At 39.5% G+C, this 26,571-nt stretch overlaps 3 protein-coding genes across 4 annotated transcripts; 2 read left to right on the forward strand and 1 right to left on the reverse strand.

Moving 5' to 3' along the window:
- The first annotated feature begins 699 nt into the window (after positions 1-699).
- On the forward strand, positions 700-1,820 carry LOC129727913 (RNA transcription, translation and transport factor protein). Its single transcript, XM_055686194.1, has 3 exons — positions 700-913; positions 981-1,313; positions 1,370-1,820. The coding sequence occupies exons 1-3, from the start codon at positions 853-855 to the stop codon at positions 1,723-1,725; spliced, it is 750 nt and encodes a 249-aa protein (XP_055542169.1). The 5' UTR covers positions 700-852; the 3' UTR covers positions 1,726-1,820.
- Positions 1,821-2,679: 859 nt separating this feature from the next.
- On the forward strand, positions 2,680-4,365 carry LOC129731264 (NADH-cytochrome b5 reductase-like). Of its 2 annotated transcripts, XM_055691120.1 has the most exons (3): positions 2,680-2,873; positions 3,004-3,052; positions 3,122-4,365. In XM_055691120.1, exon 3 carries the CDS (start codon positions 3,305-3,307, stop codon positions 4,334-4,336), a length of 1,032 nt encoding a protein of 343 aa, XP_055547095.1. In that variant the 5' UTR covers positions 2,680-2,873; positions 3,004-3,052; positions 3,122-3,304; the 3' UTR covers positions 4,337-4,365. The 2 variants fall into 2 exon arrangements, with proteins under 2 accessions (XP_055547095.1, XP_055547096.1); XM_055691121.1 differs by having other exon boundaries at positions 2,692-2,815; positions 3,004-4,365.
- LOC129731262 (cytosolic carboxypeptidase 6) lies at positions 4,209-25,961 on the reverse strand. Its single transcript, XM_055691119.1, has 6 exons — positions 25,756-25,961; positions 25,602-25,667; positions 5,814-6,307; positions 5,387-5,755; positions 5,021-5,336; positions 4,209-4,966 (listed from the first exon to the last, which is right to left on the reverse strand). Exons 1-6 carry the CDS (start codon positions 25,814-25,816, stop codon positions 4,374-4,376), a joined length of 1,899 nt encoding a protein of 632 aa, XP_055547094.1. The 5' UTR covers positions 25,817-25,961; the 3' UTR covers positions 4,209-4,373.
- Positions 25,962-26,571: the final 610 nt, after the last annotated feature.

The raw sequence follows: 26,571 nt of genomic DNA on the forward strand, positions 1-26,571 counted from the left end.
TTCTATTGAAAATTTGAAATGAACGTTTTTTGTGGCGATGGAGCTAGGTTCCAGTGTTACGTATGTTAGCCTGTGGTTTACGTGTCCTCAAATACAATTTGTACTAGTTTTGCGTATCTCTCAAAGTTAACCCTTGAATTTCCGGAGCAATTTATTATATTTTCGAAAAATTTTAATAACACTCTTCAAATAGAATGCAAATATTTTATGGACAATCAATTCCACCCGAATTATTCCATAGGACTTTATATACTAGTAATTGTTTTATCGAATTTTCGAATTTATTTCATAAAGTCAATGAAAGAAATTTCATTAACAACCATAGGGGATCTCTTGAAATAAGTACAGATCCAGTACTTATTTTAAATATATAGGGTATCGAGCGTCTTGTCAGTGGTTTTCTTCGGCAGTTTTTCTGCAGCAATCTTATGCAAAAGGGGGCCGAAGAAAACCACTGACGAAGACGTTCGATAGCCTACTTTTTAGTAGAATTTTATGAAGCAAGTTTTTTGGCAAATATTAAAATAATATTTACAGTTGAGTAGTTTTTAAGGTTTAAAATGAAAACTCAGCCACTTCCACCTTTTGACACATTCACTGGCAGGTTATTGCGTTAACTGATATATATTGAAATAAAATACCTTGTTTTAACATGCTTTGTTTTTTAGATAGGTAAGCAGCGTGACTAGCGTTACGAAAACTACTACCTACTGAATCACCGAAATCCCCGGAGTCGCTTGCATTGCAAAGCGAACTTCAGATTTAGAACCTTCAAATTGTGAAATAGTGTTTGCGGAAGATAAACAACTTTAACCGGCAGTAATTTGATTGCGACATTTATTACAATAGATCATGTTCGAACGTTATCTGGCTGCCTTGGAGTATCCCGCAGAAGGAGGTATCAACATAGATGGTAACTACAATATAATGTTTTAAATAAGTTTAAGAGGCATGCATTAGTTTTTCATTTCCAATCCCAGATCCGAAGGAATTCCGTAACATTATCCTGTGGTTAGAGGATCAGAAAATTCGCCATTACACAATCGAAGATCGGGCCAACCTTAGGAAAACAAACTCGGCAGCCGAGTGGGATCCGGCCTACGAAAAATACAAGCTAGATTTAAAGTTTCCCAGAAACTTGCAGTCCAAAGCCGAAGAGTTAACGTGGCTTTTTCTATATGCCATAAAACTCGAATATTCGGACAATGTCGATCGTTATCGACCGATGACCGCTGCCCGTAAGCTGGATGAGGAGAAAAAGGCCACAGCTGCACCGGAAATCAAATCCACAAATCCGTTCGACAATATCGATTGTAAGGTAGAAATGATTGTTGCGTTGATTAAAAGTAAATTTTTTTTTTCGAAATAGTCACCAGTAAGGATTTCGAGGAAGGCTCACGAAAGTTGGCGGAAAAGCTAGGAGTCGCGTATCATCCCGATCATTTAGTGTCGCTGAGGGCGTCTGGTCGCGTTATCTCTACCATGTTAAACAAGGATGTGCTGAAAGAACCGATTATCACGGGGAAACCGTTTCCAATTGACGAGGGTATCGGTATGGGGTACGAGAAAGACCCGGACTTGGAGAAGGCAGCCCGCATTCTGCGGTTGTTGCAGATTCAAAGTCTTCGGAAGCTGCAAACTGCTATCAATGAAACAATTGTTTCAGTGCAGAATATCACCGCAGATCCACGGACAGATACTACTTTGGGTAAAGTAGGAAAGTAAGGGGCATTTTCAAATTGATAAGAGCATGTGTTCCTGAGCATCTATTTCTAATTTATCACTGCAGTCATCAACAATAAAATCTATAACTTTATTAATCTTTTTCTGTAACTTTTGGTTTACTAAATGGATATACGCCTAGCAGTCGAGTAATTCCAATAGTACCAGCCACTAAGGAAGAGAATGATTGGTAATCTCTTGCTTTAACACTAAATTAACAAATGTTACTCACCAGCGGCTACTCCGTACATCGCAAATCTGTTGATGGTTTGTGGTCGTTTCTTCGCTTGAATCCAAACGTAGATGCCCATTCCTATCACGCCGGTGCCACTTACTATTCGACAGAGGAGGCAGTCCTTGTGACGCCCTGCGACTGCTGATTCAGTCATAATGGCACTTTGATGGTTTATCGGAGTAATTCACTAAATATTTATTAAGCTACAAAAAATAGGTATGAAACATTCGCGTAGAATTTTGAAACTATCTGATCAAGGGGTTATTTACAGAGCCCGTCAGTATTTTTAGGTTTTCAATCAGTCGTCGTTCCGAACTCTCTTTATGTCCCTTTGCTAATTCAATGGCAGTGTCCGTTCAACCCCACTTTCCAGCAGATGTTCTTTGTGAATGACGCCATACATGATAAACACAAAACTCGCTACGTTGCTAAAAAAATCATTGTGTAGATCAGCGTTACGTTTTTTTTGTACGGTTTGTTTTAAAGTACGCTACTAGATCAATCAAAGAAATAGTTATCGGTTTCCGTTGGGGCTCATTCAAATAATACATAACCCTCTCAGGGGTGGGGGGGTATTCAGCGAAGCGTTACATTGCGTGTGGCAAACATGTAAAATTGCGTTACGTGGGGGTGGGTGGGTATTGAAAAATGCCAAATTACGCGTTATGTAATATTTGAATGGTTCCTTATACTCTACTAAATTTTTTGGAAATATATATTGAAATTCAGTCCGCAAATATATATTTCGACTGTGACATACAGTCTTCCTCAGTGCTGAGAGTATAACGGAAACCGATAACTATTTCTTTGATTGATCTCAATCACTCTGCTAAGACGCTCGTTATAGATTTTCTAAAGGTACGCCACTAGATAATGGTCAAAATCGCGAGTTTGTAACTTTACTTATTGGATTCAGGTTTGTATCGTAGAAATAATAGTTAAAGAAAACATGTCGCTATGAGATGCTACTTGTTTGGAAACAAGCAATATATCTATTTATATATAGATAAATCTGATTTTTCATTAATCAATTTTCCCTCTTTTAGATTGTCTAGATTTCAGAAATGGCCCCTTACCCTGAAGCCTATAGGAAATGTATTACCGTTATTTCAAAATAAAGAAATGAGGTGAATAAAATATATAATTTTCATCCGTTGTAACAAGCTCATGAAAGCGGAACTGTAAATTGTAAAATACAAATCATATGCATTTTTCTTCGGGACATGGATAATGAGAAAGAGTGATGTTCAGAATATTTCGCCTAAAAACAAATAAAGTTACTTATATTAGAACGTGTCACTGGTAAATGGAACATTTTACTTCTGTAATCAGTGCGACAAGTGTACTATGGATACGGAGAGTGAGTCTCCTGTGTGCTGTGGTTCCGGCTGTACAAATTGCATACTCGATCAAGAGAACCGAAAACGGAAAATACCGAGCAACTTCGATGGACCGAATGTACTATCTACTGGACACTACCATCAATTCCGGTGCACCCACATCGAACCGGTAACAAACAGCACCTACCTGATGCGATTCCAGTTTGTTGCTTCGGAAGAAACTACTCAGGAGGTGAAACTTTTAATTCCCCCCGGCAGTCATTTGATGTTGCGTGTAGAGCGAAACTGGCGTAACACGCCTCGACCTGTTAATGAATTATTTTCAAAATGGTGCGTTGAAACGTCTCGAGCTGATGCGCATCAAGCACGTGTTCATCGCCAGGTGAGGCCCACAATTGAAAAGTACGACAAAACTGAACGTGATTTGTATTTTAGTCGACCTTATACGCCAATCGTGGTCAATCAAACCGAACGGTCCTTTGATGTTCTGATAAAGTTCGAAACTGGCGGAGAAATGTCCCAGTATCTGCTAACTTCTAACGTTGGTGACGTTCAGGAATGGAAAGGTGTTTATACTGGATTTTGTTGGACACGGAACCTGTTCAGCCATCTGATAGGTTTTGTACAGGGCGTTGGTTTAGCTCCGGTTTATTCCATAATGAAAAGCATTCTGCAGGACGAGGAAGATTATACTAGACTTTGCTTATGCTCGTGTTTTTCGGACATTAGCGGGATTATATTGAGAGACGACCTGTACAGCATGACGAAGTTTTGGAATTTTGAATCTAAAATATACCTCTCCCGGGAGTCTTGCACCTGTGATGATGAATCCCGCCGAACCTGTTCGTGTTTGTCATCGAGAAAAAAATACAACGAGCAAATATTCAATCACAGATTGGAAAGTATCGACGTAGAAAATTTATTGCAAAAATTCGCTCCGAATTCGTTTCAGGTCCTAATCTGTGGAACCGAAGCTTTTGTGGCGTTTATAGAAACCTGTATTTCGAAGTTAAATGTAAGCAATTGGTATAAATTTTGACAATAAAAAACGAGTTTTAAAAATTGAGTTTCTTAGATTACGCTTTTCTTGAGCTCGAGGCTTTGACCGTGTGGCGCCGAATTTTTTCCTTTTCCCTCTCGAACGATCGCCCGGAAGTTGCCGCTTCGAGGCCACCGCGGGTTAACTGATTGAAGTCTATTATGGTAAGGCAGGGTTTTGGCGGAACGTTCAGAATCTCAATTGGAGGCATCTTATGTTCGACGGTTGTTTTCGGTTTGGATGTAACCTTGAATCGATAGTCGCTACTGAAATCCAGATTGCTAAAGCGAGCCGCCTGGATGCTGGATAGCGAATACTGATCCGGTGGCCCAGGGGGCCGCATACGAAAACCTCCGTAGGTAGAGTACATGTACCGAATGGGCGATCCCTCTGGAGAGCTTGAACTATCGTAACAGATCGAAAGATCTGTGTAGCTTATGGGGGCATAAGTGCGAACCGTTTTTGGGCGCGTGCGCACTTCACTTCGCGTCCTCGAACGAGTTCTAGATCGATGCGTACGAGGTCTTCCCTTGCGAGTTCGCAGCTCGTCTACTGGCGGAATTGGGAGGATGTTCGTAAAGCGATAGTACTCTAGGAACGTTCGTGCCAAGTTCCGCCCGATTCGCATATCTGTAAATAAAAAGTAAAGTTTAGCTGCCACACCATTAAACTTGAATAACTTACATCCATCTTCGGTATACTGCGTTAGAATATTTGTACCATTCAAATAGTACCCGCACATGGACACCTCTAGTGTGTAGGTGTTGACGTTATCGCTAAGCGCATCAACGAAAAATCGTCTTGCCGTCCCGGACTTTCGGTCGTCTGCGTTGAACATCATATGCTCCTGGCAAAAATCCTCGCATTTGGAAGCGAACAGTTTAGGAAACACCAGGTGCCTCTCATATCGGTAGACATTGTCGTACGTGCTGCCATAGATGAATGTTCCCGTTAATGTAGAATGAGCATGAATATCGATCACAAAATCTACCTGATAACACTGAAGAAAAATTAAAGTTAGACGAGAAATGAAGGTATTGTTTAACTTACACTAGAATTATCATACTCCTTCAACATCTTCATGGCAGCCGCCAGTGTCGGGTGTGTGTATTGAGATAATTTGTTCCAGGTTCGGTTCAAATCGTGTCCAATAACGTTACATCGATTATTTCCAAGGAAGACTCCGTCTGGATTGAGCATTGGAATGATTTTGAACACTACATTCTCCCGCAATGCCTTCGAAATGGGTTGATTAGCCGCTGCAAGATATTCGATAAGACCTTGCACAACGTACGAAGCGGGAGACTCGCCCGGGTGTATCCTTGCCAGTATAACAACCATGTGGATCAGGTTTTTCTGATCGACTTTTTCTGGTTTTTTCACGTCATCGAACGTGATGAGCTCCAGTTTGCGATTTTGCTGTAAGTTATAGGAGAAACTTAAAATTAAGTTGTCAATTATCATCTGAAAACCTCACAATAGTCATTCCGAGTGTGGCCCGCTCGAAAGATTCGGGGAACTTCGTTTCCAGCGCATTCAGGTAGGCTTGCAGCTTCGAGTAGGAATACGGAAACGTTAGCGCAAACTGGTACACTTCGTCTTCCTTGTCGAATCCGAACGCGAAGCTCAGCACGTAGTGATTCTGGTGGACAGCCGACTTATAGTAGAAAACTTCACACCGCGGGAGTCGTTGCCATTTGGGTCGGCTGGACGATTTCACTAGTGGCGTCATACCGTCCTTGAACAGGCTGCGGCTCTTGTTGATGTTAACGATGTTGAAAATCACCCGCTGGTCCTGTTTGACGTTGTCTACGGTGAAGTTGAACCAGAACCGGTACCTCGGGTTGCAGGTGTCCGGCCGCAGAAACAAATCGTACTCAAACTCACCCACCAGGTCCACCCGGCCCAGGTTGCCGGTTTCGAAGGCAGCATCGAAGCACAGGTGACCACGTTTCGCTTTGCCGCTGTGGCCTGCAAAAACAAGGGTCACAGTATGATTATTCCTCTTAAAGCAAACAGGTATGTTTTAACACACACCACGTTTTATTTGTATTTTTGTCCAATTTGATTAGGAGTCTAAAATAAATCAGGTAATGGAAATATTTCTTGTTTCTAGGAACGTTATTGAACATGCTCGCGAGTGTGGCTGATGCTTATTTACCGCGCTAAGAGAAGCTCTATCACCATCCCCGCAGTTAAGACCACCTTAAAGCATTGTAAAAAAAAAAACAAAAATTTTCTTTGAACAACATAATTAGGTGTCGTTCTCTCCCTCTTTCATAAAACGTTTTTTTACTCTCTGATCCCGTTTTTCTTTTCTCTCTTTTTCCTTTTCTTCCAATTTTTATTTTTTCCGTTTTGTCTGGTTTGTTCTCTCTTCTTTACTTGGTCGCTTACCCTTCACGGAGGAAAAACTAACTGGTTTGTTTTCAACATATTTTTGGTTGATGTATGAACGAAAAAAAAATGTTGCTTCAAATTAGGATTGTATGATTACAAATTATTATTCTAGTTTGAAACTAATCTAATCAGCCGTTTCAAATTAAGTGCACAGTTTTTGTTGAATCGATATAGAATGTTTATTGTTATTACCTAAGAATTTGTTTATTTTGAATTGAAATTAATTTTGATACAACAATAAAACGGTGTTTTTCAATCTGTTGTAAATAATATCTTTTTTCAGATTAAAACAAACCGTCATTGTTGTTTGTTTTCATTTGGCTTTGTAAGTTACCGATACTAAAATACTCGATATCTTGAAAAAAAAAAAAACACAGGAGGGTTGTGGGCAAAGCCACGACCGCAAGGTTGAAGTAGAATACTTTTACAAGAAAGATAACCCGACTGCTTGCGTGTCAGTCATTTTGAAATCGGATTTGTTTCGTATATACCGCTTGTTAAGCACAGTATCAACAAATCGTAATAAACATCACACTCCTGTGCATTTGCAGCAGCATCAAACCTTAGTTGCAGTTTATTAATAACCATTCATTATGCTCTTCTAAAAACATTTAGTAGCCCTAAAAAAGCCGATTGCTGCAATTGCAATTTTCATTCAATTATTGCATAAATGCTTCATGGTCAGATAGCGTGCGATATCCGCTCTGACATAATAAATTTTTCGAACATTGTGGAATGATATAACTGGAAAAACAGGTGTGGCTAAATTATTTCCAGTTATACCATTCTACAACGTTCGAAAAATTTTATTTCGTATGTCGTAATACTCATGTACGAAAAATACATCTCATTCATTCTGGACCCGCCTTTATTTTCAGTTCCTACAGCTTCAGTTTCGTAAGACGGATGTACAAAAACGATTTCTTGTGGACATTCTGTCGAGCCGGACCGATAGAGCTCTCATTAGGGCAACAAAATAATATGTATTGCGTCGCGTTGTGCGGCTTGGAAGTAAAAAATGTTTCCGTCCCCGTGTCGCATGGAAGCAAATTGTTGCGTGTTTGATATTGCCGATGGTAGACATGAGTATGAAGGTCGAAATTCTGCTGTGATGTCTTACCATAACCGTCATATTCAAGGCGTTACATCCTTGTTAATAAAGTGTTGTGAATTTTTTTAAACAGACTCAGCATCGTGAGCAGAACGTGCCGAACTTTTCTGTTTGAAATCGGATTTGTTTCGTATATAACGCTTGTTATGCACAGTATTAACAAATCGTAATATACATCACACTGCCATGCATTTGCAGCAGCATCAAACCGCAGTTGCAGTTTATTAATAACCATTAATTATGCTCTTCCAAAAACATTTAGTAGCCTTGAAAAAGGCCGATTGCTGCAATTACAATTTTCATTCAATTATTGCATATATGCTTCATGGTCAGATATACCCGCTACAACTGCTACGCTATTCGTAGCCATGCCACAGTTGTGGCCGCTATACGCTGCTATTAGTATCCGCTATCCCTGCATCAGCTGGCCCCAGTGATGCCACATATACAGATTTATCTGCATTTATACAGATTTCTTGCGTATTTTTAATACAGATATCTGCATATACAGATTGCAGATTTTCTGAAAATAATACAGATTTATACAGATTTTTTTTGGTTTTCATGGGGTCGAGCTTCTTGATAGAGATGAAAAACAAAAATTTACTCAAATGCGGTTCAAAGTGTCGGAGGTTTCGCTATATTCATATGCTACGCATAAACGTGTGCATGAATGAGTCACGGGATAAATGTTAAACAAGCTATGATGCATTTTTTTCGAGAAGAATATGTCTAGTACATATGCAAATTTTTATACAGATTTTTTTAAATTTTACCAAGGTGACAAGATTTTTGGAGCTCTTAAATACAGACGAAAATGTGGCATCACTTGCTGGCCCAGCTGCTATCGATGCTGAGATCAGCTGCAACTAGTGCGCTATCCATTGCTACGCCACAACTGTGGCCGCTATCCGCTATCGCTGGTATCCACTGCACTGCTACTGCTGCTGCTAAGGGATGACTGCTGTTGTCGCTGTCTAGAACTATTATGAGCGGCTTCGGCTGAAACAGGCTCTTATATAGGCCAAATAGCATGTTTTCAATTGCAAGCAGAGTTGCCACATATTCATCTGTACTGGGAGCTACAAAAATCTTTTTCATCTGTACAATTTCCGGGAAAAATCTGTACCACTGGCCCAGTTTCATTTTCTATATTTAAAAAAAACAGCTTTAACGTGAATTGTTTAGAGGGAACCGTAACTGCGTTGACTCAGTTTTAATTCCAAACTACTAGCTTGATTGTCAACAAAACTCTTGCACACTTAAAGTAGGGCTCAGTAATGCATACTACCGAGCCATTGCAGTTCAATCTCCTAAATTCAGCCAAAAAACAATGAAGCCCACATTTCAGCAACACTACCGGTATTTTGTGCCAACATTTCAGTTTAGTTAAATCGAGAATTACTTGTATGAACAAAAAAAAATCGAGATTTACGAAAAAATGTAACAGCTGCCATTTTTTACCCAGTAGAGTGGTGCCATTCTCGGCAGCGAATTTCCGAGATTTGGCAGTAGACTAAGTGCGTGTATTGCAAGATCACATTCATTGTATTGTTGCAGAGTCGGTCAAAAAGTTTTGTCTAATCTTTTCTAACCATTTAAAAAATCTGTACTTATCTGTACTTTTTCTCGAAACCTGTAATCTGTACGGTACAGAATCTGTACCGAAAAAAACTGAGAAAATCTGTACATTTCCAGATAAATCTGTACAGTTGGCATCAGTGATTTCAAGGTATATGATTCTGTTGACCGTGCTTGGGAAGCAATCATCTAACGACCAATCAGAGGTCGAATTTTTCGTTTTGACAAGGCTTGACTGTTTTCAATAGTCCAATAGTGTGAATAATAAAATTACAATTATCTTCATTTTGGAAAAATCTTAGAAGATTTTCCAATCTATTGCTGCAAAAACGAAGGAAATCCATCGAACACTAACCGATTTATTAGCATTTTAAATTGGACATATTTTTCACATTTTTCGGTTTTAGATTTTCATTTCACATCCCTATGTAGCCGAACTTCCTGAGAGAAGTATTCTACTTCAAAAAAACCGATACCAAAATTTACGATCTTAGTATCGTCCATCTCTATCTGTCATAACTCAACGTGTTTTTCGGTTTTTCCTGTCTTTTCACAGCGACTTGTGGTGAGTGTAAAAAAATCCTGCCCGGGCTCAATACGACGTAATTTTGCTGGTGTTATTGGTAACTCTAGTGCGTGCCGTTTAACTACACGGATAAAACCAGATATCGACGTCATCAGTGGGGTAAGTTTTTTTTTCTCTGCGAGCTTGTTTCTTTTTCTCAAATCATCTACTGTTCTGCAGTTACGCAGTCTTGCACAATGTCAGAATCGTTTCCATCGGATGTTCCAAAACATGATGATGTCAGTAACAATCAGAATCTTGACATAGAATATTTGGATGCCGATTCGCGATTCATTCACTGGGCTGACAATGAAATTATACAATTGCTACAGTCGTTCAAAGTATCAACGGAAGTTGTTCAGAAGTTCGTGGGTCAGAGTTTGTAAAAGCATTGTTCCTACAAAAACTTACTAAAATTTTATTACAGTCAACGAATACAGTATTATGTAATATAGAGAAGCATAAATGAAATGTAGCAAACATAAACGTTTTGCACAACAGATCAAACATTACGGAATATTCACGTATGTGCAATTATTACAATGTCAATATAGATATGGAAGATGTAATGATTAGGATATGAATAAATATTTTAAAAATTGCACGATGAAAATTTTTAATATGAAAAATGTTGAGAAATAAAAACAAGCAAAACTTTGTTCAGAATAATCAAAAATTTTGGTTATTATTAACAAAAAATGTCAATTATAAACAACAAAATTGATTATTTCCAACCAAATTTTGTTTTCTTAAAAAAACGCTTTGGTTAAAACTACCATAGTTTTCATTTGTAGTTAACGGTGGTCAAAAATATAAACTTTTTTTTGTTTGGATCAACCATGTATTTTGTTGAAACAATCTGCACTTGCTAGTATATTATAAAACGAATAATTTATTTATTTCAAACAACCGCTATGGTGATGTTACCCAAAAGTTTGTTTGTCGCTGTTTAAAACTAAGAATCTGTTTGAGTTAACATGAAATTTGGTTGTTTTTACCAATTTTTTTCTCCGTGTTGAATCTTCGCTATCGATTACGCAAAACACAAGTCATGAAACGTATTCATAAGTCGTGGCAGTTAAAAAAAAAACGTTCAATCAATGAATCAAAGCTGATTTGGCGTTTTGAAATAGATGGAAATAAGCGGATAAAATATGGCAGGTTGCAGTGGGCTGGGCATGTAGCTAGAATGTCGGAAGAACGAACACCGAAGCCTACATTTAGCAGAAATCCCGATAGAGACCGTCGACTTCGAGGTAGGCCCCCCGTGTTGGATGTGTGCTGTCGACGAGGATGCCCGCGAAATAGGTGTTAGGTGATTGGAGGATAGCAGCCCAAGACCGAGTGACATAGCGACGTATACTGGATTCGGCATTGGATCGATAATCGGTCTATCGCCGTAAAAACAAAAGTAAGTACTTCTCTGAAAAGACTTCCACGAAATTCTGAAAATCGCTGCAAATACCAAATACTTGCCGCTATAAGCTTTCAATATGTCGATCCACCTCAGATAGGAACCCTTTTTTCAAATTTGAAAGTCGCCATCCTAGCTTTAAAATTTCCATTTATTTCGATTTGCGCTGCAAACTTTCACTGTCATGAAAGGATTTTCAGTTATCTTTGTATTTCAAATTTCAACGAACGAGCTGAGAATGAAAGAGACTTTCAGCTCCAATCAGTTGACAGTGATAGCAGCTGTGTTGCTTTGGCGATGTTTATGTGGTTGAGAATGTAAATGCTTATATAGCTCATCGACCTCATGCAATGAATTGGCTCAAATAAAAAAAAATCGATATTAAATCTAATTTCTTTCAATAATCGGACTTTCATTGAAAACTGACACCACTGACGCTGAAGGTCGTTTCAACTTGATACAGGGAAAATGCGGTTTTCGTCATTTTCGTTCCCAGTGTCGAAAATTTGCAGTCCTGAAAGGCATCATATCGCGCATGGAAATATAAAAATTTTAAACAGTCGTTCACAACTTTTCCAAAACCGGAAGACGCCTTAAATTTTAAAATGGTGTCAGGCACCGATTGTCAGCTTCTGGGTATAGTCCCAGCTCTAGAAATATTGGTTAGCAGGGCTGGAATTCACCTCAGTGCAGACAGAACCACACAAATTTATACACAACACATTTGCCATCAAACCGTGCGTGCCACTCCCGCTATTTCGTTTGTGTTCTCTTCTCCCCATTCGCTCCTTTCTTCTTTCTTTCGCACCGGAAAAATGCGACTGAGTACACTTTGTATAGTATACTTTGTATACTTTACTTTGTAGTAAAGTATACTTTGTGGCAATGATTATCGGATTTGAAAAACGAACGATTATAGCAGTAATTTTTTCTTGGTTTTTGACACTTCATTTGACTACTATTGAAATAATTTAGAAGCTAATTTTCAGTGCTGCTCAATGGGTTTTGTTTCAAAACTAAAAATGGTTTCTTCCCGGAGGTAGCCGCAATATGTCTCCTACATGAACAGTAGGGTGGCAATAGAATTCGACTTTTCGAATTTCGTTTAGAAGTAGGATTCAATAGTTTCGTCTTCGAAAAAAGTTCCCATACTAAACTTCAGCTAAATCTGACTTCGGAAACACGAAAGCATTATTTTGTGACCAATGAAAAAAATGCGCAGGTAGTTCATAAATTTTTGAATATCAAAAAATTCTGATCCCAAATGTCTTAAAAATACATGAAACATCGAGATCTGATGTTATCCAAAAACAAAAAATGAAAAAATCGATCGGTCAAAGTTTTACTTTTCGACTGAACGAACTTCTAAATGCGACGAAAAACAGTTTTTTTTCCATGCAAGTCACTTTCACCCTAATGAACGGTATCAGTAGTGAATGCATGTAGCGATTGTATATGAATACCGAGACAGAAACATGTCTAGACGTGCGTAATATGTCCTAAGAAACACGTCCACGCCATTGAGAATCGTGTTTAAATGAATTCTCAAAAATGTATATGGTCCTTGGTCTTGGTTCCTTTTTTCTGCTATTTTTTCTAACCGCAACGCAACGCAAACTGCTCAAACTGAAGCTCTTTGTTCTCACGCAATGTGTCACAAAAAGCAGCACAAAGTGTTGTTCCGTTCTCCCTCTTTTGAAATATTTCCCACTTGATGATATCTTTCATAGTCATTTCGTTTTCGCTCTTTCTCTTTGTGCCTGTTTGTTGTCAAAATGTGTGGGTACCGTTCTCGTTGTGCCTTTACGTAAAATTAACACACTGAGCGCAATGAGTGTGCGAATGACAGCCCTGTTGGTTAGTATTTGAACTTTTTTTAGTTTTCTAGAATTTTGCAGAAAACGTAATTCACGAATCCAAAATAGCGTTAGACATTTGATATTTTTAGCGATGTGTTATTACAGAAATACTAACATCGGAGAGTATATCTTCTTCAATTTTACCCAGCTTTTCAGAGAATGGAAGGCACCCTTTTGGATTCAAAATTGGTATCAGTTATACTGCCCATAAAAGCAAAAGAGTCCCATATGACTTTTTGGCAAATTTTAGTTTATGCTGTCAATGTATCTAATTTTGTTCAAATGTTCGTATGCCTTGATAAAATTTGAAAGTTTGTTCTGAAAAATACTGAAAAAATACCAAACCTTGTCTGTCCCATATTGAAAATAAAGGCATACGAGTCCCATCCTTAGTATATATTCGATTGTGCTTAAAAAAACATTTCACATTTGTTATCAATTAAAAGACAAGTGTCCACATAAAAACATCAAGGTACAATTAAAAATGAGCTAGAGATATCAAAACTCATTTAAACTAATGTGTGTTTTCGAAAAATATCAAAAGTTATAGTGAAGTTTTTTCAACTATTTCCAGAAATCCTTCTTAGCATCTGGGATGAGTGGAATTCAAGTGTTCAGGATTGTGGCCTTACGGTCTGCCTAGATTTCTCGTGGACTCTAGAAAAAAAAAATCATTGTAGACTCTTTGTCGAACGAACTTTCGTCTATCAGCTTAAGTTGCCTTTTGGTGAAAAACATACACCGGTTCATGTTGCAATCCATTGAAACTGAATCGCTGTATTGCAATTCGTATGGTCTTAAAATGTTGGACTGAAATAAACTTTGCACATGACAGATTCAATAAGGAATAATAATAAATGTCTTGGCCGTCTTAGAGTGCGTGGAGACTGATATGCGTTTGTTCTTTGTACATAGAGAAAAAATAAAGGCAAACGAGTCCCATCATTTATTTCCAAGCTTGGAATTCAGGCAAAAGTTCTTAGAATTCATGGAAATATATAATGTTCCACCTCATGAACATACAGATGAATAAAACATACTTTTATTTAGTTAAGTCATAGTTATTTGCCTTCAATTCAAGGTTGAAACTTCATTTGCAATTTTCTCAATTGTGAGAATTTCCATATGGGACTCTTATGCTTTTATGGGCAGTATAGATATATGGTATTTGGACGTCAACCCGTTTTAAAGGCCCATATTGGTTAATGTATGAAGGATTTTCACGGATTTCTTGAAGCAGGATTAAGCCGCACTTAAATTTAAAAGGTCACCAAACACCGGTTCCCGTTCTCAAGGTCAAGCTTTCCTAAACCAGAAGTCACAATCTTAGATTTAAATAACATAAATTTAGACATCATCCCCATTCTGAGAATATCCAAATTGCGAGTATAATTTAGTTTTCGCAGATTTCCAGCGTCAGCCTGGGGAGTTTAGTAGCCGCAAGGTTAAAGACTCCGCTTTGCCAAGCGGGTGATCGTGGATTTTCGAATCTTAAAATAATTAGGATGTCAACGGATTTGAGCATTGGTTCATTCTGAGGCTCCCCATTAACTCTTCCTTCACTTCGAATTCTACAAAACCTCGACAAATATCGTTTGAAACAAAATCCCTCTAACAATAAAACTGGTCAGAGGGCCAGAAGTACGTAATACTCCCGGTTTCCAAATGCAATATGTTGACTTGCCAACAGTAGAAATAGCTGAAGTCCACTAGGTGAGTGATATCCCTCCAAATCTGGCGTTCTGGGCCATCAAAATTAACCAGGAAAGTGTTATCAAGGCATGCATAAAAGAAACGTTAAGATTTGGGTGACTCGAGAAGGCCTTAAGGGGTTATAAACCTTTTTGGTCGAGAAAAATGAGGGAAGTTTGAATTTATTTTTAAGTGCATAGCATCATTTTCATTGCATCAAAGTGGTATTTTTCTAAAAGTACAGTTTATCAACAACAAAAAACTACATTTGATTTTGAGATATACCAATTATTACTGGAGTAATGGCCGTTTCCCCGAAACGCTATTTTTTGCAGAGGCTTGCGGTGATCCTGATAGAGACTCAGCGGGTCAACCGAAATTGAAAAACTTATATTATTTCATTAGTTTAGAAGTGTGCCGTGTCCTTGAACGATTGCATTTGTGAGTATTTTGTTTTCAGTGCAAATGGGAACGTTTTTCCCAAAAAATGCACGTTTTAAGCGCTAAAAAGTGCGTTAAATTTTTTTTTTTGCGGAAAAATGTAACTGTATGTTTCAAAAAGCGATCATTCAAGGACCGGCGAATTTAATAACGAAAATTAAAAAAAAAGATGAAGGAAATCGGTTCAGTAGTTTTCCCGCAATCAGGATCACGGCAAAGTCATTTTTCGGAAAACACTATTCCGAGATAATCGCGTGTAAAGTTACAAGTTTAGCTTATGCGGCCGTGAAGAGGCGCGCTGCAAATCGCTCTCACTTTCTTCCATAGGTTGACAGGTAGAGATAAAATTGTCAAAAAAGCCGTTCGATAAAAGACCACTGACAAATAAACTGCCGGAACCCGGATAACTGTCCCATAATGAAAAACAGGATGTTGAGAAAACGGCAATTGAATAATATCCGTAAATTTTCTGATTTCCAGCTATTTTAAGCAATTACATCCAAAACCAATGACCAGAGCAGTTTCATGGCACCACAAGTTTAACGTTGATAACAAAAAATACAAAATACCATGAGTAGAATTGGTTTTACGTTATATAACTTGAAGAAAAAAACAATATGGGACAAAATATTCGGGTACATTTCAAAAGTACTCGCATATTTTGTCCCATCCCATATAAATTCAACCAGCAACCGGCAGTATCACCGGCTACGTAGATTATTCTACACAAAAACAACATTAGTTTAGTTATTTGAATGACATACTTCTATATGCCTAAAATTATCCGATCTACACTAATCTGGAGCAAAATTATATGTTTGCAGTTTATACCACTGTAATGCGGGTACTTTCAATATGGGACAAACACAGCTTAGTATTTTTTCCAAGTTTTTTCATTCTAATGCATCAATTTTAGATTTTTTTCGGAAAATATGATAACAATTAAGGCGATTCCCGATGATAACTCAAAAGTGACAAAAATCAGTATGGACAGTTATGCGGGTACCGGCAGTAAAGACGTTATATTTAAAAGCTCTACAATAGTCCGACGTGGTAAAGTGCAAAAATTGCGAAGTGCCTCGAATTCTTCAATTTAACCTTAAATAGCGTGCTGAAACGATTCAATGAAACTTTAACGCTGGATTGCGCTGATCACAGTAACCACAAAAGTGGAGCGGCTGACAAGCAGTTACGATTAAAAGTTTGCAGAGCAGTTCGGACGCACGCTGGGATCATCCTGCGTGATTTGACTCTTGGCACCGTACAGCAGTGTTCGACGAATCTTTAGGCGTGAAGGTCTGCGGTCGTTCCACGCCCGCAAGCAGAATCTCGTTGCAAAACGCCGCGCTAGGATGCTTCGCCTCGTGGCTGCGTGCCACTAAGGGTACACCCAGAGTGCGTGGTCAACGGTAGTGGAGTTCGGCCTCGCAAAGCACCACCTTGCCAACACGTGGATGCTAAGAGTCGCGAGTTGTCTGACAGGGGAAAGACTACCACAGCCAGTGCGAATCACCCGGACAGTTTGAATTCAGAGGCCCTACCGGGATTCTCCTCAAAAGGTAAATAAATTGCTGCAAAATCATATCTCAATTTTTTTTTTTTTACGAAGATGTGTCCCATTTTGTGTGCCCAAATATTGAATGGAACAAGCTTTGCTTCCTCAGCACCCCTGAGCAGTCGAGGCTAACACAACTGTTACAGAACAACGAATGATTTCTGATATAGGATTGAAAAGTTGGCGTTTGGGATACTTACATGATTCAGAAAATCTTTGAAGACCTTAATGCAGTTAGTAGCCATAGAGATAATGAACATTCTTTCTCATTAAATCCACGTACTCAATCGACATAATCAGTAGTTTTAATTTTTGTCCCGTGTTACAAGACATTATGAATTGTGAATCTGAACATAGAGAAAAGGATTTATATCTGGCTGTTTGGTTCTTAAAGACTTGGAAATTACTGAACCGATCGGCGTGAAAATTGGTATGTCGGAGTTGTTGTGGCCTGGGAATGTTTCCGTGATGACTCGATATCTCTCCCTCTCTGTAAGGAGGGTATAACTCGAGAACTAATCGAGCAAATAGAGCCAAATTTGGCATGTGACGGTTTTTGTGTAGAAGAAATGTGTCTCGGATGGTTTGACATCTCTCTTTTCTCTAAGCGCAAAACTTTTCTTTATTACTTCAAAAGTAATAGCGCAAAATTGCCCTTTAGGTAACAAATCTGTTATTTTAAGGGCAATAAATTTCTTCCCCTATCAAGTAACATATATTTTGCACGTGTTACGGGAATACGACTATCTAATAATCTAATATGTGGCCGTCCTAATTTTTGTTACATTTTGGTTATTACTCTTTGTGTATAATTCGCGATCATCTCATTCCGTCCCGAACGCTCGGCAATAACGGACGCATTAAGTGGTTGTCTGGCTATAAAACCGATATTGTGTAAAAAAATTACAGGAGGGGTGTGTGCAAAGCCACGACCGCAAGGTTGAAGTAGAATACTTTTAAGCCTGTATCAGACTAGCCGTTGCAGCGGTTGACCGCTACCGATCCGTTCTTTTTCGACCAATCAGAGCACAGCGGTCGACCGTAGTTTGTTGCTGTTGGAAAAAATAGAATCTGCTGTCATTGTCACGGCGAAAGCAAACGTGCCTCTTCACACTTACACAAATTCACATTTAGAGACTTGTCAAATAAAAATGTGTGCTTCTCTTTTTGGCACACAAGACAGCCAGTCATAACATTGATAGCACCGGCAACGCTGGTTGGCGATGTCAAATTTCGACCAACGCACACTGGCAAAAATGAACCCAAATTCCCCCTAATTAAAAGCCGCTGGGCTGGATACCTTAAATATAGCATTTCTTATGTTAAATTGGTTAATAAATTGATAGGTGATATTTTCATTATGTGCAGGGCACGGGAAAGGGTCTATATTTCCAAAAATACGCAAAAATAGGGTGAAAAGAGGCGAAAAAGACCATGAGGCGTGGTGATCAACCACAGGGCAAGTAATTTGTTTGATTTGAAGGCAGCCATGCGCATGCGCAACCCGCTGCTATTGTCTGTTACTGCTGAGTGCTGATATCTGCTGCTACTGCTGTCAACGTTGTGGACGGTCCATCCAGCTCACCTTCCGACTAATGAATGTAGCTAGTTTTCCCAGAAACACTTTTATAGCCGAAGGGTGCTACGTAATAGGCCACGCCTTTCAGTTCAGTTTTTCCATTCTCTAATGTTCTTTAGACGAATTATCCCACAATTCGCATATGATTATTGTATTCAGCGAATAAACACCGATGGTGTGCTCACACACGCAACGGTTTTAACCCGTATCTTATTGCGGTTTGTAACATCAAGCGATTTCGTTTGCTCGCTGTTGCGTGTTGCATCATGTTGCAACTTGGCAGCTGGGAGACGACGAATTTCTGTTCATGCTGATTGATTGAATCGACTTCATATTAGTTCTGCATAGTCGAACTAACTGTCTTTGTAAATGCGTTTTAACAGGGCAGTTTGTTATTCAAAGTCGGTTATGCTGATCGCAGCCTTTGCACTGCCCCTACAGTTGGGGGTTTACTGAATAAAGTAAAAATTAGACAACTACAACTGAATTTGATTGCATCCCGCACAGGATGTCTGCTTGTGTTGATGCCAGAAAAATTATTAACCTTCAATTATTTGTTTATATGCCTTGAAAAAGGCATTTTACGGTTCAAAATCGGTTGCTGATCGCAACCTTTGAGCTGCCCTAACAGTGGGGGAATTAAGATACACGGACAACTTGCACTGTGGAAGCTATTTCACATAAAATTAGACATACATACATAAATTAGACGGGTGCGACAGATTTAAATTGCTAGGATCCAACACAGAATTCTTGCTTGCGTTGTCAAAAGTTATTAACTTTCAATGACTTGTTTATTTGCCTTGAAAAAAGCATTTTGATTTTCAAAATTGGATTTCCTGATGGCAATCTTCATGCTGCCCCAACACGAGGGGAATAATGGCAGTCTGGCGACACACGCTGAGAAAAACCGCGCTGCTCCTGAGATGTGGGGACCCGCCACAGGGCTAGTGCTGCTACTAAGGAAGGACGACTGCTGTTGTCGCTGTCTAAAACTATTATGAGCGGCTTCGGCTGAAACAGGCTCTTATATAGGCCAAACAGTATGTTTCAATTCCAAGGTATATGATTCTGTCGACCGTGCTTGGGAAGCAATCATACAACGACCAATCAGAGGTCGAATTTTTCGTTTTGACAAGGCTTGACTATTTTCAATAGTACAATAATGTGAATAATAAAATTACAATTATTTCCCTTTGGGAAGAATCTTAGAAGATTTTCCAATCTATTGCTGCAAGAACGAAGGAAATCCATCGAATACTAACCGATTTATTAGCATTTGAAATTGGACATATTTTTCACTTTTTTCGGTTTTAGATTTTCATTTCACATCCCTATGTAGCCGAACTTCCTGAGAGAAGTATTCTACTTCAAAAGTGCTATTCTTTCTATCGTATTAACCTCCCCTCGATTCCAGGCATCGAAGTTGTCGCATGTCAAATGACAATACAAGGTAAAGAGCTTTGTATTGCCTCAATATATATTCCTCCCAGAGCACAGGTTGGGCAACGGTTGCTCTTTGATTTGATAGAGCTTCTTCCCTCGCCACGTTTGATTTTGGGAGACTTCAACCCTCATGGTGTGGCTTGGGGTTCCCCTTACAATGATAACCGCTCCTCTTTAATCTACAACCTTTGCGATGACTTCGACATGACTATTTTGAACAACGGTGAAATGACACGAATCCCGAAACCTCCAGCGCGCCCAAGCGCTTTGGATCTATCCTTATGTTCGACGTCGCTACGGTTGGCTTGCACATGGAAGGTAATCCTCGATCCTCACGGTAGCGACCATTTGCCTATTCTTATTTCAATTACTAACGGGTCAACTCGCATGCGACCAATTGACATTCCGTATGACCTCACACGGAATGTCGATTGGAAGTTATACGAGGATATGATTTCAAAAGCGGTCGAGTCGATTCAACATCATCCACCACTTGAAGAATACAACCTCCTCGCGGGTTTGATTCTCGACGCCGCGTTGCAAGTCCAAACGAAGAAATATCCCGGCGTAACGATCAAAGAACGGCCTCCCACTCCGTGGTGGGACCAAGAGTGCTCCGATGTCTACACGCAAAGATCCGACGCGTTTTTGGCCTTCCATAAGGGAGGTATACCTGGCGACTATATACGGTATTCGGAGCTTGATACTAAGCTTTAAAGCTTGGCTAAGGCAAAGAAACGCGGATATTGGCGTCGGCTCGTGAACGAGACGTCGAGGGAGACATCGATGAGCACTCTTTGGAACACAGCCCGAAGAATGCGGAATCGCGTAACGGTTAACGAAAGCGAGGAGTCTTCAAGTCGGTGGATATTTGATTTTGCCAGGAAAGTAAAAAAAAATTTTGTTCGCGATGCGTCTCCGTGCCACGACGCGATAGAATCACCTTTCACGATGGCAGAATTTTCAGTTGCCCTCCTGTCCTGTAACAATAACGCGCCTGGGTTAAATAGAATCAAATTCAACTTGTTGAAGAATCTACCCGGCAATGCCAAGAGGCACTTGTTGAACTTGTTCAATAAGTTCCTGGAGCAAAACATTGTACCGCAGGATTGGAGGCAAGTGAAGGTGATAACCATCCAAAAACCAGGGAAGCCAGCTTCTGATCACAACTCTTATAGGCCGATTGCAATGCTATCCTGTATCCGGAAATTGATGGAAAAAATGATACTCCGTCGTTTAGACCATTGGGTCGAATCAAATGGTCTACTATCAGATACTCAATTTGGCTTCCGCCGTGCCAAAGGGACGAATGATTGTCTTGCGTTGCTTTCAACAGATATTCAGCTGGCGTATGCTCGCAAAGAACAAATGGCGTCTGCGTTCTTGGACATTAAGGGGGCTTTTGATTCCGTTTCTATTGACATTCTTTCGGGTAAACTTCACCGACAAGGATTTTCGCCAATTTTGAACAATTTTTTGCACAATTTGTTGTCCGAAAAGCACATGCATTTTACGCACAGCGAATTGGGAACTTTTCGAATTAGCTACATGGGTCTTCCCCAGGGCTCATGTTTAAGCCCCCTTCTTTACAATTTTCATGTAAATGACATCCACGAATGTCTGGCAAATTCATGCACGATAAGACAACTTGCAGACGACAGCGTGGTCACTGTTACAGGAGCCAAAGATGCCGATTTGCAAGGACCATTGCAAGATACCTTGGACAATTTGTCTGCTTGGGCTTTACAGCTAGGTATCGAATTCTCTCCGGAGAAGACTGAGATAGTAGTTTTTTCTAGGAAGCATGAACCTGCTCAGCTTTAAACACAATTAATGGGTAAAACGATTTCTCAGGTTTTGGTACACAAATATCTTGGTGTCTGGTTCGACTCTAAAGGCACCTGGGGTTGTCACGTTAGGTATCTGATGAAAAAATGTCAACAAAGAGTGAATTTTCTTCGTACAATAACCGGACAATGGTGGGGAGCCCATCCAGGAGACCTTATAAGGCTTTACCAAACAACGAAATTGTCTGTGATTGAGTACGGGTGCTCTGCTTCCGCTCCGCAGCAAACACACATTTGATCAAACTGGAGCGAATACAATATCGTTGTTTGCGTATCGCCTTGGGTTGCATGCAATCGACCCATACGATGAGTTTGGAGGTCTTAGCTGGAGTTCTACCATTGAAAAACCGCTTCTGGAGCCTGTCTTCTCGTATTCTTATCAAATGTGAGGTTTTGAACCGTCCTGTGATTGAAAATTTTGAGAGGTTAATCGAACTTAATTCTCAAACCCGTTTTATGACATTGTATTTCAATCACATGTCCCAAAATATTAACCCTTCTTTGAATATTCCACTTCGTGTCAACTTATCAAATACTTCTGATTTTACTGTGTTTTTCGATACATCCATGATAGAAGAAACTCGTGGAATCCTGGATCATTTACGCGTGCAGCAGATCCCCAAAAATTTTTCCAATAAATATCGAAACATCAACTGCGACAATATGTACTACACTGACGGATCACTTCTTGATGGGTCCACTGGCTTCAGTATCTTCAATAACAATTTAACCGTCTCCCATAAGCTCGATAATCCTGCTTCTGTTTACGTCGCAGAATTAGCTGCAATTCAGTACACCCTAGGGATTATCGAAAAAATGCCCAAAGACCATTATTTCATCTTTACGGACAGTCTCAGTTCCATTGAGGCTCTCCGATCGATGAAAGATGTTAAGCACTCTCCGTACTTCCTGGGGAAAATACGGGAACATCTGAGTGCTTTATCCGAAAAATCTACTCAGATTACCTTAGCGTGGGTCCCTTCTCACTGCTCGATACCGGGTAATGAGAAAGCGGACTCTTTGGCTAAGGTGGGCGCAACAAACGGTGATATTTATGAAAGACCAATTGCTTTTAATGAATTTTTCGCACTTGTACGTCAGAAAACGATCATCAGTTGGCAAAATTCTTGGACCAGGGGGAAGCTGGGAAGGTGGTTACATTCCATAATCCCGGATGTCCCGGCTTATGTCCAATCACTATAGATTTGACGCGCATCTCCGTCGTGTTGGGCTCGGGGAAAGTGGTATCTGTGCCTGTGGTGAAGGTTATCACGACATAGAGCACGTTGTTTGGTCATGCCCTGTACACCGTGACGCCAGGTCTAAATTAATAGCTTCCCTGCAGGCCGAAGGTAGGCAGTCGGCTGTTCCTGTTCGTGATGTCTTGGCGAGCCGTGACCTATCCTACATGTCCCTTATATACGTTTTCCTGAAATCCATCCACGCCCCAGTCTAGTCCCATTCCTTTCCATCCACATTCAACAAAACGGCAAAAACACGTCATAGACCTCGATTTTGGAATCAGCAACTTAACCCCACACGAATCCGCTAGGACCTGAGAACCTGAGGCCTTTCGCGATATCTTGGCTTGAACAACAGCGAACAACAACAACGAACCATAACCAGCAACTGAACCCCGCACAATACTTCCAGGACCCGAGGATTACATGCCCCTATCCCAGCTCATGACATCGTGGCTTAGCAGAACAAATCCGTACATGCTGCATATCCATGGCCATTCGACGATCATCAGACGACCATTCAACTACAAAACATTGATTGAAAAATATATGCTAGTTTAAAGCCTGTAGTACACTCTTTGTCTAATGGTCAAATATTTGACCTTCTGACATAATGGTCAAATTTATTCGACATCATGGTTGTTGTTTGCCCCATGTTAAAATTGGAGAGTGACAAATAATTATCTTTGACCAAATTTTTATCTGTCAAAAAGTGACAAATATTTGACGCTCGGTCAAAGAGTGTACTACAGGCTTAAGATAGACTTAATTTCAGCTCGTAGTCGGCAGCGAGGATAAAAAATTTGCTTAAAGATTTTAAGTCATCAGATATAATTGGCGCCGTTAAACATTAAATTGTATTTTGCCGTGTCAAATAAACGATAGGTGAAGAAAAAAAAAAATGTTGCTCTGAAGTAACAAAAAGTTTCCGGTTCGTGTTGGGTGTAGAATATCTCCATAGAAATGAAACATTTCAACCAATTTTTTCAGGAAACAGCCTCGACAGGAAAATGATGATATGGGAGTTCCTGTGGTCGAGATAGCGTTCAGAGGCCGGTAATCGACCCAAGACGCCATTTTGAAAACAGCCGGAAATGACTAAATATCATCCGATATGTTTTTCCGTAATCGGGATGATGCACGAAAGCCAAATACCGACCCCAGATACCATTTTTAATCTTTTCGGGGCCACCGTATTTTTACAGAGAGTTTTTTTATCAGTGTTGGATAAAAGTTATTGACACAAGGATCATATGAAGTAAGGGTCCACCCGCGAAAAATACTCAGATTGCAAAGCCAAATACGTGTGCAAAGTTTCGTGCAAACTAAAATAGGTCGATTTAATTAGAAAATACATATAAAAAAAAAGTTAAGTTATCCGCCAGTCACAGTGAAAACGTAATCGTTCGATTTTAATCATTCCAAATTTTCAGAAAAGTTATAACTCTGAGTATTGTTGGGTGAGGCCTAATTTGGTAAATTCGGTTTGTGTACTATGCATTACGCGACTAGTGATGGATGGGAAAATACCACCCCGAATGAAACCGGCTCCGGAAAGTCTGTTATTGGATCAATTTTGGTGTTTCATTTTGAAAACACTTGATGATTGATTTTTATTTTCCCTTCACCTAAGTAACTGTGAAGATCGTTTGGTGGGATTTTTAGCAAGTTTGATTGCGTGACCATGAACGATGCGTGTGAAATATGTTAACAGAGTATGAGAGCTCATTATAAGGATGATAATTATTCCTTACTTTTAGACTTGAAGGTCTTTTTTCGGATGCTCATTGATTGCTCTTTTAGACTATTTATAGCTAATTGCAGTGTTTTCACTATGGTAATCTGCTTTTCTGGTCTTTTGGAGTACTTTTAGGGCGATTTTGACTAAGTAAGATTTCATTTTTTACCCTTCGAAATGATTTTTAGCGAAAATCAGTATAGCGTGCTAATTTTGTTTGCCATTTCTAGTTTTCAAGATACTTTTATCTGTATTAATTTTTTGTTTTATTCTTGGCTTTGCTATTATCGGTTATTTTTGTAAGTTTAGGATAATTTTTTTCACTTTTCTGATGTTTATAAACATTTTTCGAGTAAATTTACCTTAACTTTTAATCAAGTTAGCCATAACACTATACTGCCAAAATTTTACACCAACTCTAAATGTAGAAAACGTCGATTGAAATTTTCACAGTTTTTCAGTTATTACTTTCTCTCTATTCTATAATCTTAAATATGTAATGTTTTCTGTTAAGTTTCAGAAGAAAATTCCGAAAATTTTCTAGGCACTGATTAAACTCAGGAAAAAGAAATATTTAATATCGTCAGATTCGTGAAATTATCGTCTGGGGACGTCATAGAGGAGTAATCTTTTGCAGGAAGGTGCTTTGCATTACGAAGAACCATTATGCGAAAAATTAACGATCTCAGACCTCATTTACCCCCCTGACAATAGTAAGTAAAACCTGACGATAATAGAGCTGATATCCTATATACATCGTTTCTAATCTTAAATTGATGTTGAGATTTTTTCTTACCTGGAGGTCGAATGATAATCCGACTCACGTTTCCAAGTCCTCCTTCCTCATCACTGTCCTCGCTATCTGAAATTGACGCAGATTTTCATCAAAAACGATTACTGGTGTGAAATGCTTGAATTCACTAATTTAGTTATGTCACATCTTGAACAACCTTCTTCCGCCCTCTCATACATGCTCGTATGCTTCAACGGATCACATGCTTCCGAGAACATTTTGCTATCGTTTCACAGAGAATTTGCTATGCAACCAACTTTTCGAAGTTATTCCTTTTAGAACCAAGCACTTAAATCCGCTTAGCGGAATTATTCTGGTAACTAAAAACAACATCTACTCTTCAGGCAGATGGTTTAATCCCGGCCACAGTCTAACGGCAAGTAACCGCAGCCAGTGTGTTTCCTAGCCCAGGGAACCCTGAAATTCCAACCGCTAAACGATTTCATGCATGTACCTATACCTTAAAGTGTGTGTTCTTTTCGAATGGATAAGCTGTCTAGAAAGGTGAATTCAATTGCGGCTATATGTGGATCTGACGAACATCGCTCCAGATCATGGGAAAGGCGGCGCGTTGGATTCTCGCTGAAGAGAAGCCCTGTATCCGGTACATAACGTCATAACGTCTATAAGGTGCAGTATACAGCCAGTGAAGTGCTTCTTGCCGGAAAGGAGGCGGAAATTCAATGAGTACAGGAGTGCGAACTTCCCAGAGCAGTTACTTCTGCTCCTGCTGCACCTCCTACAGTACTTTTCACACGGGTCACACATGCAACATGGTTGAAAGATGGCGGATTGAGTAGAAATGTAGAATGCAAATAGGGACGTCTACTTGTGATGGATATATGCGAGCAGGAAAAGGCTTTCCATTTATGGCATACGTTTTGTTTCCGGTCATAGAAATACGTTGCATGCGTTGTTTTTTTTTAACGATTTTACCAATCGTTGTTGCATTTGAAACTAGGGTACAGAATAT

The sequence above is a fragment of the Wyeomyia smithii genome, chromosome 3 (genome assembly GCF_029784165.1).
Source record: "Wyeomyia smithii strain HCP4-BCI-WySm-NY-G18 chromosome 3, ASM2978416v1, whole genome shotgun sequence".
Classification (NCBI taxonomy): domain Eukaryota; kingdom Metazoa; phylum Arthropoda; class Insecta; order Diptera; family Culicidae; genus Wyeomyia; species Wyeomyia smithii.